Genomic DNA, 19091 nt, shown 5'->3' with positions numbered 1-19091 from the left:
TGGCCGCCCTTTCTGCCTCAGTGCTTGACTCTACCTCCACAACATCAGGGGTGCTGATGTCCTGCGAACTGTGGGTTACTTCCTGTCACAGGACTTCAACCGACTGACTCAATACACTTAAGTAGCTATCAATACGGGTTCCCAGTGTTCCCTCTACCAACCACTTCATTCTACCTTGATGGATTCTTAGGCCCTTCATAGTATTTACCTTCTGCCAGCCACACACCTGCAGCTTCTTCCCAGTTCAATTTGAACTAATGGCTTCCACAGACATGCTATAATAATTTGGAGTGCATCAAATGTTTAAGACACATTGGCTAAGGACACCCTTGGATTTAGAGCAAGATGTAACAATTGTATGGAAGTGAAATTCTGTGCATTTGAAGTGTTTTATTTCAATCTGGGAAAAATAAAGCAAAGCTTGTTCCTGAACAAGTGAAGCACGTTTGAGTAGCAAATGTCTTTCAATACAAGAGATCTGCTTTTATTTTGTCAGATGCTTGCACAACTAAAGTCAGGCTGTTTTGGAACCCTTGGCTCACTCACTGCAAATTCTTGAACCCTTTAGAAAGCGTGAACACAACCCGAAGGTCTTTCAGCCCACACTTTGAGGGTCCATTCCTTCTTAGACCCTAACAGCAGGTTTTAATGATGTGACATTTACAAAACCCATGTATCCCTATAGGAGATGTTCCAAACCTTACATTTGGTGTGTTCAGACATTAAATGGAAGACACCAATTTAAAATTTGTCAGAAACTTTATTTCTTACATTCCTCCTGAAGCCTGGAGGAGGAAACAAAACAAGTTTTGGATTAGCATATACCCAGTGACATGGGGAAAATCTAAGTGTAAAGTGAAAGTTTTCCACCCACCTCAGCAAAGCAACCTGGGTCACAAGGAGGCGTTAGACAGACGTCTGTCGAGCACATGAAGAAGATCTGCAGGGAGAGAATCCAGTTAAAACCAGTGGAAGCAGATTCAAAACTATTGGAAGTCTTACAACCGTCACCCTACAAATGACAGAACCACTGTACTACAGTTCCGTGTTCCCCACGACACTGTCGATAGTCACCTCTTCGTCGAGGAACGTGTTGGTCATCACATTCATGAACTGGAATGCTTGGACCATAAAGCGCTTCTGCCTCAAGTTGTTGGGGTCACCAAGCACAGACAAGATGGATGTACCCGGGTTGTTGGGGTTTGGACAGCTACAAAGCAGGACAAAGTGAGGTTGTCAATTAGCATGCACATCATCTAAATATGAACGTTGTGAGCGTAAGCTGGTACTTGCCCCTCAAAAAGCAGAACTAGTGCATTTCTGGCATTCCTAGGGAAGGCCACGCAGTAGTTGACCACAAGCGCGGCAAATCCCCGTGTCTGGGCCTCTAGGGAGACCTCCAGAAAGACAGCCGTACCGAGAAGGACTCTCAACGGCAAGGACGTCGTGCTGTGGTAACTGCTAAAGCTGTCATCTGGTCAGTGGAGTAAAAATGAAGTTTGGGTTAGGCACACAGGCCAAAGTCAATGGCCCACTATGCAGTGTTCTGATTCTCCCCACTGACACACCTGTAGCGAGTCTCAGCCGCACACGATAGCGTCCCTGGGAGCTGAGACTGAGGGGGAGTTGCAGAGCAGGGATCGTCACCTGGTATCTCACACTGACAAACGGCAGACTGCTCAAGAAGGGGCAGCGACACTCGACCATGAATCTACAGAGAACATGGTGTGGTCAGTACTTCACAGCGGCCCATATACACCCAGACTCATTTTGGAGACATGTCCAGATACGACAATGTTGAAGGCATTAAACATTGTTGATTTCATCCCACCTGACCGCATCCTCGATGGCTATCATGCCATACTTCAGATCGAGGGCCCCGACTACGTTGTGCACCTCGATCATGTAAAATTGAGCGCCCCCAATCACCTGTAACGGGATATGGAAGGGTTAGAGGGCGAGAACATCAGGGTGAATCTGAGTAGGGAAGAAGCATGACCTAATACTTGCATAAGAACGAGAGCCACAAGCAGTCAGAGGGAACCTGAAGATTGCAACCTCGGCGTTGGAGATTTGGGGAACGCAATTTGGATCGTTTCCATTATCCCCAGGAATAATGAGATTTAGGGTGTCAATAGGGATTGATGCGGAGTTAGCGCGAATGGCAAACACAAAGTTTCCATCCGCAGTACATTCTAAAGAAAATGATAGGATAGGTTAGTGCAATGTTACAGCCTTGATTAACAACCTCTGCAAGACAGTATTTGAGAAGGAAATGATCTAATTACTATTCAAGCAAGAGAGGAGTACACTAGACCCACCATCTAGTGGGTAATAGCAGTTAAAAGTTTCAGAGTCATAACAGCAACCACTTCGCTCACAAGATGCTCTGTCTGTTCCATAGTGGCTAACACACGACAGCTGCTCTGCTGCGATAACGTCACAGTCTGAAACAAAAAAGGGCAACAGACATGACTCGCTTCAATTTTAGGCTGAATCTCAAACAACTAAAGCCATGCTTAAACCTACTTTGTGCCTTGCCCGTGAGCGAAGAGGAACATTGTTGTCCGCTCCTAGGTTCCAGCATATCTGTAGAGTGCACATTGGTGCCAGCGACGCATCACAATACAGCACAGAACACTTTTGGCAGCATCTCAAAACAAACTAGGCTTAGACCTACTTTGTGCCATGGCCTTGGGAGATAATGCATAGTTTGAGGTTGACCGTTCCTCGCCAGGGTTGAGCATATCTGTGACATTGGTGCCGTCTGTGCAAGACAAGGTGGCGTCCAGAAATCGCCCATGCACAGTGATGTAGGACACTTTCAGGGTGTACTGCCCCTCCTGAAGCGCATTGAAGCCACCGCCACCCAGGTTTTAACAAGCAAAGCATCAATGGGTTATGAAAAAAAACATTTTAAAAAAGGATTTGGAGAATGGTCCTTAAAGGATTACCTGAGCGTCGACGTGACAGCCTGTGTAGGGCACCCTTACTGTGTTCTTACTCACAGAGTAGCCACACGACTTGGGAGCATTTACGAGCTTGGTCTCCCCACCTGTAGAGTAGTAGTGTGAGAAACCGAGTGTATGCAGTCATCTTCCTCAAACATTGCAGCCACCACTCCCACATTTTAGAGAGTCGCAAGACTCTCTAAAATGTGAGTCACCCACGCAAGACTCACCCACTACTTTCATCTCAGTAATGGGGCCAGAGTGCATGGAAAATGTAAAGGCATCGTCGCTGCACTTCAGGTTTAGTTCCCGAGAAGACACGGAATCAACCGGGCCCCAGGACTTGGGCGAGGCGTTAAAGTGCTGCTCCTCCCCCTGCTGATCCTCCTCATCCTGCTCCTCCTCATCCTCCACCACATCCTGCTCCTCCTCATCCTCATCCTCCTGTGCAGTCCAGTTATCGGAATCACCGTTGTTGAATGTAGTGTATGGGTTGAGGACAGCTTCAACAACTTCAGCATCACCTTCCATGTAGTCATCTACACGTTAAACAGTAAGACATCAGCATGCATCAGGGGATTAATGTTGCAGAAAACTAGACTCGTGAATAAGCCTTTATACATCATATTCTTGGACCCGCGGTTTGCCAAGTCTAGCATGAGAAACACTGGCAGTTTCAAACACAACTAGGTCAAGTTGCAGCATTAACTACTAAATTAACATTTATAAAAGCTCGTTTAAACCGACCATTTGACTTTTGGATACTTGCACTACGTCACAATGAAGCGTTTAGCCGCACTTGGTCCCAACACATGACCAAGTGAAGTTTGAACGCAAAAATGGAAAAATAAAAATGTAAAATGCTCAGGAATAGCAAAGCCCCTAGTAAGGACGATGATAAAGGTAAACTTACCCCACATCCTGTCAAGTTCGGCGTCGTTCAACGCAGGCCAATGGTCATCTCCCTCTTTGGTGACGTTTTTCAGTTCACCGACTGACACCGTCATCACCACCACTAGGAAAACCCGGCACGCCATCGTTTGCCAAGCCATGTCTGCTGCTGCACTGGAGGAACTAACCTAAATGTCTGTGCGTCTAACTGAGGGCACACGGGGCATATGAAGGTCTAAACGTGCGGGCTTAATTGAATCACCACCAATAGGGGTGGCCGACCAATTAGGTTGTTTCTCAGGTGGGCCAAATGAAAATCAGCTGGGGAGATGACGCGGAGCATCTCACGCGAGATGCGAGAAAGTAAGGCATTTGAATTATCTACATTTTATTATTTCTTGCTTTGAATTTCTGAATAGTTGTACGAATTATTTGTTTTTGATTGGCATTGCATGGCACGTTGCAATTTTTGTTTTAAATTTAACGTTTTTTAAACAAGTTATCACCATGGACATATCCACTTGTATATGGTTCATGGGTTTAATTGTAAGCTATTTATGAATATTCATGAGAATTAAAAAAGCCAGATTAATGAGTAAGCCTTTGATAGCATCAGCAAAGAAGAGGATAGGACTACCTTATAAAATATATAGAAATACATGTTATTTGAGGTCATTATAAATAATCAAAAATAATAATCAACATGAAAATGAAAATAATCAACAAATGTGCTTCAATAGTTATCGGATGAACTGCACTAAGATGTACTAAGAGTACATAAATGTGAAGAGTAACATTTTTCAATGCTTGAACATTTCAAACATATTGACTGACTGAAAATGTCTCCTACAGGACAATCATTGATTTTTGTGAGACCAAAGGCATTCTGATAGAGGATTCCCAAGCTATCCCTAGAGGAGCAACATTGGTGAGTATATCACCATTAAATACAATCAGATAAGACATATTTTCAGCAATAGGGCACTCTGTGGAGGGAGCTGCGACAGAGGATGCAACATCCTCTTTGTGGCTTGCGGCTAACTAAGATGCACTTGTATATAACTAATCTATGTATATATCCCACCATATAGGATCAGTGCAACAGTATGACATTTGATCTTCATCAGCAGTTTTCCTATATAATGAATAATGAGGACAAAAGAAGACAAACAAGCAGCATACTTTTTTATTTGTATGTTCTATACACAACCACATACATATTATTTAGAGAAAACAAACCAGATATTAAACACCTTTTATCATTACAAATGCACACACACACACACAGTCTTCGAATGTTATCTTTTTATCTCCAGGGTCAAACATAAGAGCAAAAAAAAGAGAAGAGAAAAAGAGAGGGAGACAACAGAGACAGAGAGAACATCACTTTTCATAGGCGTTCGCTTTATGTTTGGGCAGGAAGTTGAAATTCTTCGGCACGGGTCCAAGAAGCATTTCACTGTAAGAAGAGAGGAGATCAGAACTTATTAGGGGGACTAAACCGTTCAACCCCAGGGTCCAGAACCAATCCCTGCCACCAGCCAATGGCGGACAGAATACCTAATTTTGGCATGTACTGTACATCATTTTCAGGGTAACATATTACAACAATAGTTTGGTCCGGAGACTCTGAAACTCAATCCACATTATAATTGCTGAATGAGCGTGAGTGTAGACTGAGGGACACATAGCGGTAGCGGGGCTGCTTGTTTATGGAAAAAAATCACAATTAGTTTTATTATTTTGGTCAATATTGAAATCACGATTATTGAAATGATTATTTTTGTGTTTGAAAACATGATTTATTTAGCATTTTGCTCCAAAAAAAACTTTGTAATTGAGAACTTTGAAATTTCTCCTTGAAAGTGTTCAAGTAGAAAATGTTCAAATCAAATTTATATAAAACATTTAAGAAATTAAATTAAATTAAAAAAAAGAAAATATATATACAGTCTCAACTCGATTATATTAGTTTGGTGATCGTTTGACGCAAATATCGAAATCGCAATCAATCATTTGATTAATCGCACAGCCCTAAGTGGTAGTGGAGGCGGTTGAGAGTAGGAGCCCTCCTCACCTGATCTTGATCCAGTCCCCCACGTGCTGACTGGCCATCAGGGACTCCAGGTAGTCCCGGCCCATGTAGTACGGAGGACGGTCGTTGATCCTCTGAGGAACACGCTCCAGGAGCCCCACCGGGACGTACCTGGAGGGGGGGGGGGGTGAGAGGTGAGAGAGAGACATGGAGAGACAGAGACATACAGAGGGAGAGAGACATAGAGAGAGAGAGGGAGAGAGAGACATGGAGAGGGAGTCATACAGAGAGAGAGAGGGAGAGAGAGACATGGAGAGGGAGACATACAGAGAGAGGGAGGAGAGACTTACAGAGATAGAGAGGGAGAGAGAGACATGGACAGGGAGAGAGGGAGAGAGAGACATGGAGAGGGAGACATATAGAGAGAGAGGGAGGAGAGACTTACAGAGAAAGAGGGAGAGAGAGACATGGACAGGGAGAGAGACATGGAGAGGGAGAGAGAGACAGAGCCCCATAGACTTTTCTAGGCCAGGATGTTTCCCTTACCTGAGAATTGTTCAGTCATGTATATAGAATTGAACATATTACATATACTGTTCAAACAAAATGGCCAACAAACTCAGAAAACAAAACACAGCGTGGTCTGAGCATCCTTTTAAGCACAATTTCCCTTGAATGTTTCAAATGTGTGTATGTCTGAAACATTCAAAAGTGTAATTCTAACACACACACACACACACACACACACACACCTGCACAGGAAGGAGAGCCACTCCAGCATGAAGGTGCGTGTCTTCTCCAGGCCGCGAGTGTCAGAGCCCCAGTGCTCCAAGCCGTAGTTGGAGAAGTTCCTGAGGTTGTCCAACCGCTCAGACGAGGAGATGTCCCAGTCCCGCCTCTCCTTGATCTCCGTGAAGATCCAGGGCTTTATCAGCGCCCCCCTGTGGCCAGAGGAGGGAGTGCATGGCCAAGACCAACCAGATTTAAAGACCTTTAACTTTTAATTATATCGATTTGTTTTTAAATTTTTGTTTAATCCCATTTGATAAAATTGAATATATGATTTTCTTCTTTAGTTGCGAGTCAAATTAGAAATGGTATTAGTGACAAATAGCTGTTTGTAATTTTCACAGTATGAGAGGAAGTCCCCTTGTCAAAAGACTGTTTGACGCACTACGTTTTACCAAAAAGGAATCGCAAACAGCTGCTCACTAACTGAATTTTTTTACCATTTATTCTTTGAAAATAATATAAAATGGATGACAAATGATTCCAACCCCATGTTTGCTGGAGCTTCACCTTATCAAACCATCTCTTCCTGGGGACACTGCACACCCACCTTGCGATCATGAGGCCAGACACCCCCGTTTCCCTTGCCTTCATGGCGTCGTCGTACGACAGAATATCTCCATTCCCTGGGTTCCAATTGATAAATAAGTCAACAACAACAACGACAACCAGTGAGTAAAACACAGTTCACCCGCCTATACTGCAACACAAGGGGGTAGTGTTCCACAACCTTTGCGTTCCCTAGGGTGACTAGGGGGTTGTACTGGCTTCGACATTCCGGCATTTACAAGGTCGCTGGTAAGCCACGTACCGAAGAGAGGGACAGGTGTGGCCAGTGAGGAGCAGGTGCTTATGTAGTCCCAGTCCGCTAGCTTCGTGTAGCGCTGCTCCCTGGAGCGACCGTGAAGCTGTGTGGGAAGACACGGGCGAGGGTGAGGCCGTCTGCACGTCAGGTCTCAAGCACAAAGCACACAGCGAACGTAGGGCTGTGTTTCGCATTGGAAATCAAGTTTATTTTGGGTTTGGGGTATTATTTATTATTTTCCATTGCCCCCTTGGGAAACTCACCGTGATCATGGACACGCCCCACTTCTTCATCTCGGGGATGAGCTTGTGGGCCACGTTGTACTTCTCATGGACGCCGGTGCGGATCTTCACCGTCAGCGGCACATCGAGCACCTGGGGGGGGGCCGGGAGGAAAGACCAGGAGGATGTTCATTAGTCCCGCCTCCCCGTGGTGCTCTCCACCTCATTGGACCATTTCCTCAGGTATGCTCATTTCAGGTTACTGATTTTGTAGGTTACGGCGACACAGAGTTCACTTCATGGAGAACATTGCTTTCAGTGCACTTACTTCACAGAAAGGTTTGTCCAAAACGAGATCACTTATTGTGTCTTCAGTGAAAATGCTTGATAGATACTTTATACAAAACTTAAGTTAATGAATAATGCAAACTTGAAATGGTTATTGTAACAACAAATATGTGATGGTCAAATCAATATAATCGATAACATGTTTTATGAGTTAAATTGCACTTGTTGTTTCATGGTTGGACTTACGTAGTTCATTCCTCTGATTATTTGTTCAAACTTTCTGGTGCGAGTCATCAGTCCACATCCTCCACCCTGGAGAGAAGGAGACGGTAGCAAACAAATTAACACACACACACACACACACACACACACACACACACACACACACACACACACACACACACACACACACACAGTGAGTAGGTTGTACCTTCTTGTACACAAGGTCGATGGGACAGCCAGAGTTAATGTCCACAAAGTCCACGTCGATGTGGTTATTGATGAGCTCAGCGCACCTGGTCATGGTGTCCGGGAAGCAGCCTTCTATCTGTGGACAACACGGAGCAGACCCACACCTTCGTTCACACACACACACACACACACACACGTGTGGTCCTCGTTCTCACAAAACTACACCTCAACCTTCTAGAATGAACTACTTGCAAACCCAACATCCTTCAAGTGTACTGTCATTTCTGAGCGAATTTATACCGTATCTCATTTCTGAGCTAATTTAGACCCCTTCGAATGTACGATGATGATGACGGGGATGTGACCTGCACGCCGAAGAGGTCCTCAGACTCGTGTCTCTTGAGCAGCGCCCACTCTGACTGCTGGCCCTGCAGCAGGTTGGTGCACATGGCCATCTCTCCGCAGGTGATGTCGGCGCCGAAGCGCTTGCACACGCGGCGGAACGGGAGGTTTCCACACTGTGGGGAGGAGAGTGGACCACTTAGCTAAAAAACCCTCTCTCTGATATGGTGTCTGTATCGATTGTTTTCACAGCTACGTTGGCGTGGACTTACTGTAGTGAGTGGAGCGAGGTAGAGCTTATCTTGAAAGTCCACCTTCAAAGCAGAGGGAGAAATAGACCAATTAAGAGACAAGAACTCATCTTAACACCTATCTGCTTAAAACAATTCAACCCATTTAACAACATGCCAATGGCTGCATCTTGAAATAAAAACTCATTGTTTGTGTTACTTTGTCATCTTTTAAAATAACTACTCCTTGAACTTTTATTTTGAAATCTTTATGACTCTCTTTATGACAGATACCTGCTTCTTTTCACATGCACGCAACTTGATGACATCAACGTCTGTCAGCGGGCCAATCGTCTTCACCATCGTCTTGTTCTCTGTGCCAGCCTGAAATTCATCCAAAGGGAAAACCTAGTTATCAGGCTTCTATGGCAACTATGGCATTGCAGTACCTGCAGTCTAAGAGCTTGACCTTGTGCTGTCAGGTCAAGGTATGCTACCAGTGAAATGTGTTACTTCAACATCCGGTGCTGTGGGTTCATGTGCTCCTTCTGCTGCTGGATGCTGGTCAGAGCTTGGAACTTCAGGCTGGTTGCCTGGGTATAAAGAGAAACCAAACAAACGCATTAAAACAACCATATCATTACTTAATATAGCTTTTTATGTCCTTTGGCACAGATTTCATTACAGATTTTATTAAGCATTTCGAGTCGAGTTACTTCATGATAAGCTACAGTATTTCATGTTCAGCCACATTCAAAATAGAGACAAAGTTGTACTATTACTGTCATTATTTACTAGTTATTTATGACTTGCATTTGATTCAGATACATGGATGAAGAACTAGGGGTACGTGGCTCATCTTGCTCAAGGACGTTTTCAGCTGAGACAGCGAACATCGGGGGATCAAACCCAGGACCTTTTGCCAGGTCCCAATCCACCACTGTACGCCCTTGACCTAACACACCCCTGTGCCTCACCGTTCTGCTGCTGCTGCTGCTGCGGCGGCGGCCCGGGCTCCTGGGCCTTGGCGATGGTCTGGAGGTACTCGGCCGACCGGTCGAAGGCCACGTTGTGCTTCCTCAGGCGGATCTGCAGGTCCTTGTCCAGGCTGTTCCTGACGGGCGTGCGCCCCTCCTGGGCCTTGACCCGCGCCTCGTCCCGCGTGCTCTGGAAGTCGGCCGTGGTGTGCGCCAGGGCGAAGCGGCACGTCACGCCGTAGTGGCAGGCGCCGAACGTGTCGAACAGGTAGCAGGACGCGCCCACGTCCGCCGGCTTGGACGCCATGTACTCCGCCACGTCGTGGAGGAACTTGCACTTGTCGCCGTAGTGGCACTTCCTGTTTTCCTGTAAACAAGGGGTGAGGAAGGTGAAGTGTTTTCTTTGTGTTTCTTTGTTTCTTTCTAATGTGCAGTGTGAATGGGACATGTGTGATATTCAATGTGTATCTGAGAGTGACACTAAGTGTATAAAGCGTCTGCAAAGTAACTAAGTGGTAGAAAATAACAATAAATAAAGTGTTGTGATAAGGGCATTGTCGTGTACGTAGTGAAAAGTAAAATGACGTAATTTTAACTTTTTAGAGTTTTGATTATCCTCACTTTAATCCCTTTGGATAAAAGCGTGAGAAAAAAGAAAATAAATCTATACATTGGGAATCAAACCCAGATCCTTAGTGGATGAATACGATGCATTGGCCTCAGGCTCTCCCACCTGCGCCACAGACTGACAGAGCCGCTGGTCCTCATATGCAGTGGGCTTCACGTGCGGTCGGGACTTGTTCTGCCCTCGCTGCCTCTTTCCCTGCTGCTTCCAGGTCTTGTTCTCCTCATCCTGCTGCTCCACCTTCGGCTTCTTGGCTGCCGGTTCCTCCTCCGATGCCTCCGTAGTGCCTTTGAGCTCATCGCTGTCTTGGGGAACGTTCTCCTTCTTCTCCTCTTTTTCCTTGGGGAGCTGCCCGTTGGCGTCAAGAAACCCGTGGAATTTGTCTTTAGTGGTTAGAAAACTGTTCATTTGGAAAAATAAGGGGGGTTGGGGGATAATAATATGGGTAAATATTCATTGAAAAGAACAACCAATGCATACATTAAAGACTACAGTAGCCTACCTCCAAAAAAAGTGCTGCATGACCGTGTTTCTAGGGTTAGGGTAAGACGTTTGTCTGCATGTGCTACTGATAAATGATCCACTTTACAACACTACTTACAATACTTTCATTGTAACCGATTGGTTACTTACTCAGTTTTAATTGCAGCTGTGCCTTTTCTAACTCCATCTAGCTTTCCATCAACAGCCAGCTCTGGTACTTTCTCCGTCACCTGTGTTTCTCCACCTTGACAGACTGCTTCCTCCATTCCTATCGCCACCCAAACAGTAACGGGTTAGCTCGATTAGAATGACAACAAATGGTACCTTATGAACAAAGAATCGACTTTATTGTGTGTTCTATATCCGAGGATATTAAAAGACATCTGCAATTGTATATGTGTGCATAACATGCTGGAGTGTCCAGTTGTGTTCCCGTATACACGGGGTATATGATTAACAACCCTTGTGCTTGCTGGTCTAGGGTTCTCAAGCGTTATGTTCCCGTGAATGACACCAGCGGTCTGCATGTATGATGAACAACCATTACAAGCCAACCACATAGCAACACATGTGATCACAACACCACCGATGTGCTCGTCTGCTGTGCTGATGAATGGAGAATGGATGCACGTTTACCGACAAGTCGCTTTATTTGATGTAAATCAGTTTCTTCGGTCCTGGTCACGAAATCTTCTGAAATATTACGTTATGTTTAATGTACATCTGTTTTAATGCTTATCAATTCAGCCTTTAATTTATCTTGTCAGCTAGCAAATAGAGAACGATCAGTATGTTTACATCCGTAGCTAATAGAGTGCTAACCTACGAGCGCTTTTCCTGGTCAAACATGTATAATAGAACATAAAGTAGTGTATAGTAGTAGCGTTGCAGTCGGATACCTTCACAGGAGCACCGAGTGTGTAGTGCGTGCGTGATGAACTGCTGCTGTGCAACAATTTGGGACGGTCCGCTGGATGCTCGGCACAAAATGTTGGTTCCGAGCTCTAGCAATGCAGCACATATTCTTCTTGAGTAAGATAAGACTTAAACATCAAACCTGCAGCATACAATCATAAAGAACACACTCTGCCACAGCTTTCACAAACCAAATGAACGGTATAATGGTGTTCAGCCTTTGTTTATGGTCTTGGATCAACTAAAATAACATATCTCAACATTTCAAAAAGTAAAATGTTCCTTTATATATGTCGATAGCAGATGACACAATCTATAGAAAACATCTCGGAAACATTCAGAGTACAGAACAAGTGAAAATTTGGAGAAGTAGTGCACATAGAAATTCCCATTTTAAAATCCATTGACCAATAAAACATTTCAACCCTCCAATCAAACATACATTCTTCAGTCATATTAACAATAACATTCTTCCTCCAGCTCACAGATCACCCCGCCTCTCCCTGCGGCGGCGGTGGTGGCGGTGGCAGCGCAGCACTGAGCTTCAGCATCTTTGCGTCGAACCTCTTGCGACTCGTGTCCAGGATGGCGATGCCGTGTCTCTGGAAATCATAGCCCACCCTCTGCAGCTCCCCGATGCGCGCCGCGATGTTCTGCGTGCTGTAGTCCAGCACCTTGGGCTTGTCCACCACCTGCTCTATGGCCACCCCGCCCCGCAGCAGGGCGTCCAGCTTGCTGCTCAGGTTCTCCGAGCTGATGTACAGCACCATAGGGTAGGCCACCACCAGCTGCTTGACGTCGGCCCGCCCGCAGCCCAGCGACGCCATCTTCCCCCGGAGGCTCTGGAAGTTCCTGATGAGGTACTCGTTGGACAGGTCCAGGATCTCCGCGCCGGGGCCCTGCAGCAGGGCCAGCAGCTCGCCGTCGTCCAGCCGCAGGGTCGCCCGCAACACCTCGACGTTCCTCCGCACGCGCTTGGTGCTGCGGATCAGCACGTACACGTTCCTGCTGATCACCGCCTTGGCGAAGCCCTCGGGCGTGGGCTCCGTGTGCGCCGTCAGGCCCAGCTCCGAGCCCACGTCCTCCAGCAGCTCCACCATCTGGCGGTTGAGCTCGGCGCTGTTGGAGAAGGTGCGCGGCGCCGTGGTCAGCAGCCGGTGCAGCGCTTTGGCGTCGAAGCCCAGCGAGGACAGGAAGGCGATGTTCTTCTCCAGGTTCTCGTTGTCGCTGGAGCGGAAGAACGACTCGGGCGAGCGGTGCAGGATGTCCACCACCTCCGAGTCGCTGGCGAACACGCGGCGCCACAGCGCCCACCGCTGCTCCAGGTGGTCCAGGGAGCGAGTGATGGCGCGGGGGTAGCGTGAGATGATGCCGGCGATCACCTGCCGGCTGGCGCCCTTGGCCTGCAGGAAGCCGGCCACGCCCTGCTCGTTGGTCAGCAGCTTGCGCAGCACGCCCGGCTGTCGCTGGCGGGCTTTCTTCAGGTCCACGCCCAGCAGGCTCAGGTTCTCCAGCAGAGACACGTTTTCGGAGCCAGCCGAGGTCTCCTGCTTGCTGTGGAGGTGGTCGTTGTCTGGGGTGGGTGTGGCGGTGCTAAGCCCCCTCGGGAGCCAGGGGGCTGTCCTCTGGATGGGAAGGAGAGAGGAACGGCATTGCAACGCCACTGCTCGGTCTAGGCTCAACAGAGCTCTGGTTATGGATACTAATGTCATTTTTGTGCTAGACGGTGTCTGTTGCACTATCCTGTGGGAACAGAAAGAAATGTATGCATTAGTCCATTTGTTATCAAAAACAGCACAGGTGCAGAGGAGAACAACAACTACAGTTTCCTGGAGTAACTAAGTTAAATTAAAACAATGTCCCACCTATTATTATCTTTATTTATCTATACTCAGTTAACAGTTAATACCATATACCTGTTCTTGTATACGAACTGAGCCTCAAATTAACCCACACCATTCATTCTCTCGATTGCAGCATGTTTAACCCATAGACGACATAAGTTACAATAAGTTTAACCGAACTAGTGTCAACACAGATCACATACGAGAGATAGAAGGTGACGCTTCGTTAGTTACCATTAGTTTGTGAACATGTTATCAAGGTAAGTCCTTCGGTAAATATTGTACGTCATCAATATGAATGTGCAGATCAACCTGCGTAGTCATAACCTTAAAACGTACACAACAGACCGGTGATTTGTTTCTCGTCAGACCCATTTGATGACGGACACAATAGACGAGGAAGATAACACCAAAACAGCTCCACGACTGTCAGACAAACCTGGCGCCCTCTATCGGTATGGAGACTGATACTGGCTTACTGGCAACCTATGGCAGAAGTACATTATCCTCTTTATTGGTATTAAGTCATGCACTATCTAAGGAAACAGATTTGCACACTCACATTATACTACACAATGTTGACACTCTAAATAGGGCACATTATGGGCACATTAAGACTAATTTGTAATATATAGCACCACCTGTACATCTTCAGTAAGTCTATGCCTATCCAATTCAATTCAGTTTATTTAAGAGGGGGCCGTGCAAATTAATAAAACACATGATCATACATGGGTTAAAAATGCCAGAATTAGCCAAAAGGCTATTTTTTATCTGTAGTCCCCTGGCATCGATGTTAAATGAAAATACAATTAAACAAGATTAAAAAAAAACATAAACAGGACGGAACCCCACAGCACAAAACAGGGCATCACAGAACAAACAGAACTGACTAACTAAGGTAAAACAACAGAACACAAAATACAAAGCACCAGTGAAAATAAATAAATAAATAAACTAAATACATAGTGTGTTGACCACATTCACAACAAATGATTTTAGTGCTGACATGTATATGTATTGATCATCCATTGTCTTAACTGCTTAGTAAACTATTTGTATGTGTTTAGTTCTCTGATATGTTGTGGGATTGAATTCCATTCCTTTTCACTTTTGACGGACCAGGCTGACTGACTAAAAGTGCTTTTTTGCAACAGAATAACACAATCACCCCTCAACGATCCCCTTGTGACACGATCACCTGTTCTTCTATTGATGTACTCAGCAAGTGGTGGTGGAGCTAGATTGTGAGTGACCTTAAAAACCAAGCATACATTGAAATATTTTTGGAGGTCTTCCCAGCTTAAAAGCTGGTACTTAATCCCCTGAAGACGTGACATCTTTATTCATTTTAAGATGTAGATAAGATGTAATCTGTTCAAATAAATAAAATAAACCATTTCATGTCATACAACATTTAATCATCTCCTTTTGGTTTTGGTATTGATTACTACTGTTTTGTGTATTAGGTTCATCATCATGGTATTGTAGTAGAATATCATAGGCGAGTTAACTAACTTATGCACTATAAATGTTTTATGAAACTTCCAGGAATGGCTGACTTTAATTGGGAAACAAGCAATGCCACAATCATTATTTCAAATATCATCTTTATTTCAGTTCTTGACAAAATACCCAGGAAATTCAAAAGCACCTACCCTTTACAAAAATACACTCTCTACAAATGTCGTCTGCAGTCCGTCCGTTAAAGCGGCCTTAACAAAACACAGTGTAGTGTATTAATATCCAGTAGCAGCCTCCTCCTACTTCTCCTCCTCACCCTCACACTCTCTCCACAGTCATGTTCCAGTCGTCCAAACAGAGAAACAACAACAACAAGGACGACAACATACATTTTCATAAATTAATCAAGAGAGTTTTAAATTAGCAATAAGACCAATATACACATGATTGAAGTGAAGTTCCATTCGAAACTAAAGAGAGGCAGATTGAAAAATGACAAACGAAAGCTGGTTTTTCCATCGTGTGCTGGAGACAAATCAAACGCACACAAAGTAAAAATAAAAAAATAAATAAATAGTAGCCAGATAAGCACACCGACACCAAAACACGACGAGAGTTTTGGTCCACATGGAATGTAGCGTCCGTGAAAATAAAATAGCGCACACTGCTCCGCATGAGAGAAAGGCCACAGAGATTTCTTCAAGCCAGTTTCCACGGCAACGCCTCAGCCTCCTCATCTCCTCAGACCAAAGTGCAACGGGGCGTAGGAAGATGAACCTGGGGAAACAATGATCGTTTTTATAATGGGAGAGTTGATGTATGTATAACAAAGGAAAGGACAAACACACAGTTTACTGCTCTGTTTTAAATTTGTGACTACTGTAGATGTTTTCTATGCATGTGTGTGTGTGTGTGTGTGTGTGTGTGTGTGACTGTGTGTGTGTGAGTGAGAGTGAGAGTGAAAGTGAGAGAGAGAGAGAGAGAGAGAGAGAGAGAGAGAGAGAGAGAGAGAGAGAGAGAGAGAGAGAGAGAGAAAATGAGTAAGTGAGTATGTGTGTGTACCTGAGGTGATATATTTTTAACTCTGTAGATGTTTTGCATGCAAGTATACTGAGTGAGTGAGTGAGTGTACCTGAGGTGACGCTGCCCAGCCTCCTCTGCAGAGCCTCCAGCCGGGAGATGTAGTCGGTGAGGGCGCGGTCAGGGTCGTAGTTCAGGAGATGGGAGCACGTGAGAGAGCCAGCGTCCCCTCCCACATGGTACCTGGAACAGGGACGGTAATATTAACACACACACACACACACACACAGACACACACACACACACAGACACACACACACACACACACACACACAATGAACAGATGGAGGGAGAGGGCATGTTAGTCCAGGATCCTTTCAGCTAGGGTACAGACATCAGGGATCGAACCCGGTACCTTTACCACTGGGAATTGAACACTAGCCCCCTAGCCCCCTTCTTTGTCTGGCCCCTAAACGCGTTATCTGTATTCAGCAGTTACCACCAACTCATTCCACTCGCTGTGTGTTCATCAGTTCTAGAAAGAGTCGAGGTCATCCGTTGGCCTCTGACCCCTATGACCTTACCGGTGGGTCGTGTTCGAGATAGCGGATCTGGGCGAATCCCGTCCGCTGCGTCCCCTGCTGCTGGTGCTCCCTCCACCACCTCCTCGTTCTCCTCCTCTCTCCCTGTACACCTCCACGCTCCCTGGGTGGAGGAAGCCCTTCACCTCCATCCCTGTTAGGGGACGGACACACACACACACACACACACACACACACACACACACACACACACACACACACACACACACACACACACACACACACACACACACACACACACACACACACACACACACACACACACACGATTAGCGTTGTTGGCGTTACCATGGTGGATCACATGACCACTTCAAAGGCTCCTGCATTGTTTTAGAACTCTTTCAAACGTCATTCAAATGCTGACTATGAACTATGGGAGCTGGTTTCTCATTAAAGCCTCGATGGAACCACAACACTGGAGACGGGTACCTATGGCGTGTGTCTTGCCCAGGCCAGAGCTGGGGCTTGGGGTCCTGACGCCCGTGGCCTTCTGCCATCGGCGCACCAGGAAGCGCATCCTGACCCGGGGAGAGAGGAGAGGTGTGGGTGAGGTTCTGTTGCCGTCCATCACATTTCGCTTTTTTTTTTCTTTTTTTTTTTTCAATGCGCAACCGCATAGTACAGTACAGGCTGCTTCACGTCAATGCTGAACGAGTGACAGACACTTGTGGGGCGGCCCCTGCCCCACAGGCCTCCTACCTGGAGAGGGCGATGGAGACGCGCACGGCCGAGCGGAAGCGCGTGAGGCCGCGGCGGCGCAGCGCGACCGAGTCCGGGCCGCAGATGGCGGGACGTCCCCCCATCCTGTGGATGAGGGCCAGGGTGGCCTCCTCGCACTCCTGGAAGCCCCCCAGCAGCAGCAGCAGGTACTTCTTCTGGTAGACCAGCGCCTTGCGGAAGCTCTCCGAGCGCAGGTACTTCCCGTATATCCTCTGCGGGGGGAGAGCGAGGGATGGGGAATGCATTGGTTAATGTATTATTATTATCATTTGATTGAATTGATATGTTTAAAGGACACAGTGCACATTGATCAACATTTCTGTTCAACTGTAGTCCTTTGGCAAGATGTTAAGCTAGGCCCAGGATGGCTAAAAAAATGAAAACATATTAAAGAATACACACAGCAACAGATAACAAACAGTATGTTACAGGGTTTCCGACAGCACTTTACAGTACAGTGAATAAAATATCGAAAAATAAATAAAAAATAAATAAAAATTACATACAAATATTAAAAATATTCTAAACTTCATTCACTCTCTGTGTATAGATCAGGCTGCAGGGCATCAGTCTGACAGCCTGAATGAAAATAAGCATAAATGGTCCACCTGTAAAAGACTGCATCCCCCCCGCCCCCCACCCCCGGTCAGACAAGCATCCCTGTCCCCCCCCGTCCCCGTCCCCCGCTGACCTTGAGGGCGGCGTTGTCCAGGTCGGGCCCTGTGACGTCGCTGAGGGCCTCGCTGCGGACCTCCCCCCTCAGCCGGGCCGTCTGGGCCTGGGCCTGCTGCAGGGCCTTCTCCAGACGGGAACGCTCCCGCGACCACGCCTCCCGCTCCTGGGACAGCAGCGCGCTGGACACGGCCCAGTCGCTCCTGGTGGGGGCACTCCTCATCCCAGTCTGGGAGGGGGGGGGGGGGTTCAGTGATGGAGTGAGTAAAGAACTAACTGAAGTACTCTCTAAAGTGTTCCCTGATGTAGTCAGTAAAGTACTAAAGTAAGTACTCTGTGATTTGTTGACTATAGTGCTCTTAGATGTATTGACCAAAGTACTCTGTGATGTAAGACTTAAATACTGGGTGATGTACTGACTAAAAAACTCTTTGATGTAGTGACTAAAGTACTCAGTGATGTAAGACTTAATTACTGGGTGATGTACTGACTAAAGTACTGGGTGATGTACTGACTGAAGGTACTAGCTGCAGTACTCTCTAAAGTACTGTCTACAGCACTCTCTAAAGTACCGGCCGCCGTACTCACAGTGTCTGCGGACGGGGGTCCGGCGTGGCGGTGCCTCCGCAGCTCGTCCTCCAGCCGCAGCGTCTGGTTCCTCAGGTCGCTCTTCTCCTCCGTCAGCCGGCTCACGAAGCCCGTCAGCTCGGCGTTCTGACGCAGCAGGCGCTCCGACAGGAAGTTAGACGAACTGCTGCCCAGGGAGCTTCCTGCCATCGGAGCCAGACTCTGGTGCTAGACGAGTG

At 46.5% G+C, this 19091-nt stretch overlaps 3 protein-coding genes across 7 annotated transcripts in view; all 3 read right to left on the bottom strand.

Annotated features, from left to right (window-relative positions):
• Positions 1 to 5031: 5031 nt before the first annotated feature.
• Positions 5032 to 12073, bottom strand: dus3l (dihydrouridine synthase 3-like). Of its 3 annotated transcripts, XM_084485091.1 has the most exons (17): positions 11948 to 12017; positions 11685 to 11741; positions 11199 to 11316; positions 10674 to 10965; positions 9941 to 10307; positions 9477 to 9556; positions 9258 to 9347; positions 9006 to 9047; positions 8757 to 8909; positions 8411 to 8527; positions 8227 to 8292; positions 7735 to 7845; positions 7478 to 7574; positions 7217 to 7292; positions 6630 to 6818; positions 5920 to 6048; positions 5032 to 5301 (listed from the first exon to the last, which is right to left on the bottom strand). In XM_084485091.1, the coding sequence occupies exons 3-17, from the start codon at positions 11312 to 11314 to the stop codon at positions 5226 to 5228; spliced, it is 2001 nt and encodes a 666-aa protein (XP_084341217.1). In that variant the 5' UTR covers positions 11315 to 11316; positions 11685 to 11741; positions 11948 to 12017; the 3' UTR covers positions 5032 to 5225. The 3 variants fall into 3 exon arrangements, with proteins under 3 accessions (XP_084341217.1, XP_084341218.1, XP_084341216.1); XM_084485092.1 differs by lacking the exon at positions 11685 to 11741 and having other exon boundaries at positions 11948 to 12073; XM_084485090.1 differs by lacking the exon at positions 11948 to 12017 and having other exon boundaries at positions 11685 to 11804.
• A 377-nt stretch (positions 12074 to 12450) lies between these two features.
• Positions 12451 to 14165, bottom strand: mterf1 (mitochondrial transcription termination factor 1). The gene is made up of 2 exons (XM_084485093.1): positions 14042 to 14165; positions 12451 to 13706 (listed from the first exon to the last, which is right to left on the bottom strand). Exon 2 carries the CDS (start codon positions 13673 to 13675, stop codon positions 12452 to 12454), a length of 1224 nt encoding a protein of 407 aa, XP_084341219.1. The 5' UTR covers positions 13676 to 13706; positions 14042 to 14165; the 3' UTR covers position 12451.
• A 1247-nt stretch (positions 14166 to 15412) lies between these two features.
• Positions 15413 to 19091, bottom strand: part of akap9 (A kinase (PRKA) anchor protein 9) — a 73484-nt gene continuing 69805 nt past the window's right edge. For all 3 annotated transcript variants that reach the window (XM_084485013.1, XM_084485014.1, XM_084485015.1), the window contains 7 exons: positions 18874 to 19080; positions 18305 to 18514; positions 17593 to 17825; positions 17323 to 17411; positions 16876 to 17026; positions 16404 to 16534; positions 15413 to 16048 (listed from right to left, as the gene is read on the bottom strand). In XM_084485013.1, coding sequence (XP_084341139.1) covers positions 16005 to 16048; positions 16404 to 16534; positions 16876 to 17026; positions 17323 to 17411; positions 17593 to 17825; positions 18305 to 18514; positions 18874 to 19080 — 1065 coding nt within the window. In that variant the 3' untranslated portion in view covers positions 15413 to 16004. The remainder of the gene's footprint in view (positions 16049 to 16403; positions 16535 to 16875; positions 17027 to 17322; positions 17412 to 17592; positions 17826 to 18304; positions 18515 to 18873; positions 19081 to 19091) is intronic.

This window comes from Micromesistius poutassou, assembly GCF_964030765.1.
Source record: "Micromesistius poutassou genome assembly, chromosome: 20".
In the NCBI taxonomy this organism is placed as follows: domain Eukaryota; kingdom Metazoa; phylum Chordata; class Actinopteri; order Gadiformes; family Gadidae; genus Micromesistius; species Micromesistius poutassou.
Note: the sequence above shows the minus strand (reverse complement) of the source record. Positions and strands in the feature narration are given on the sequence as shown.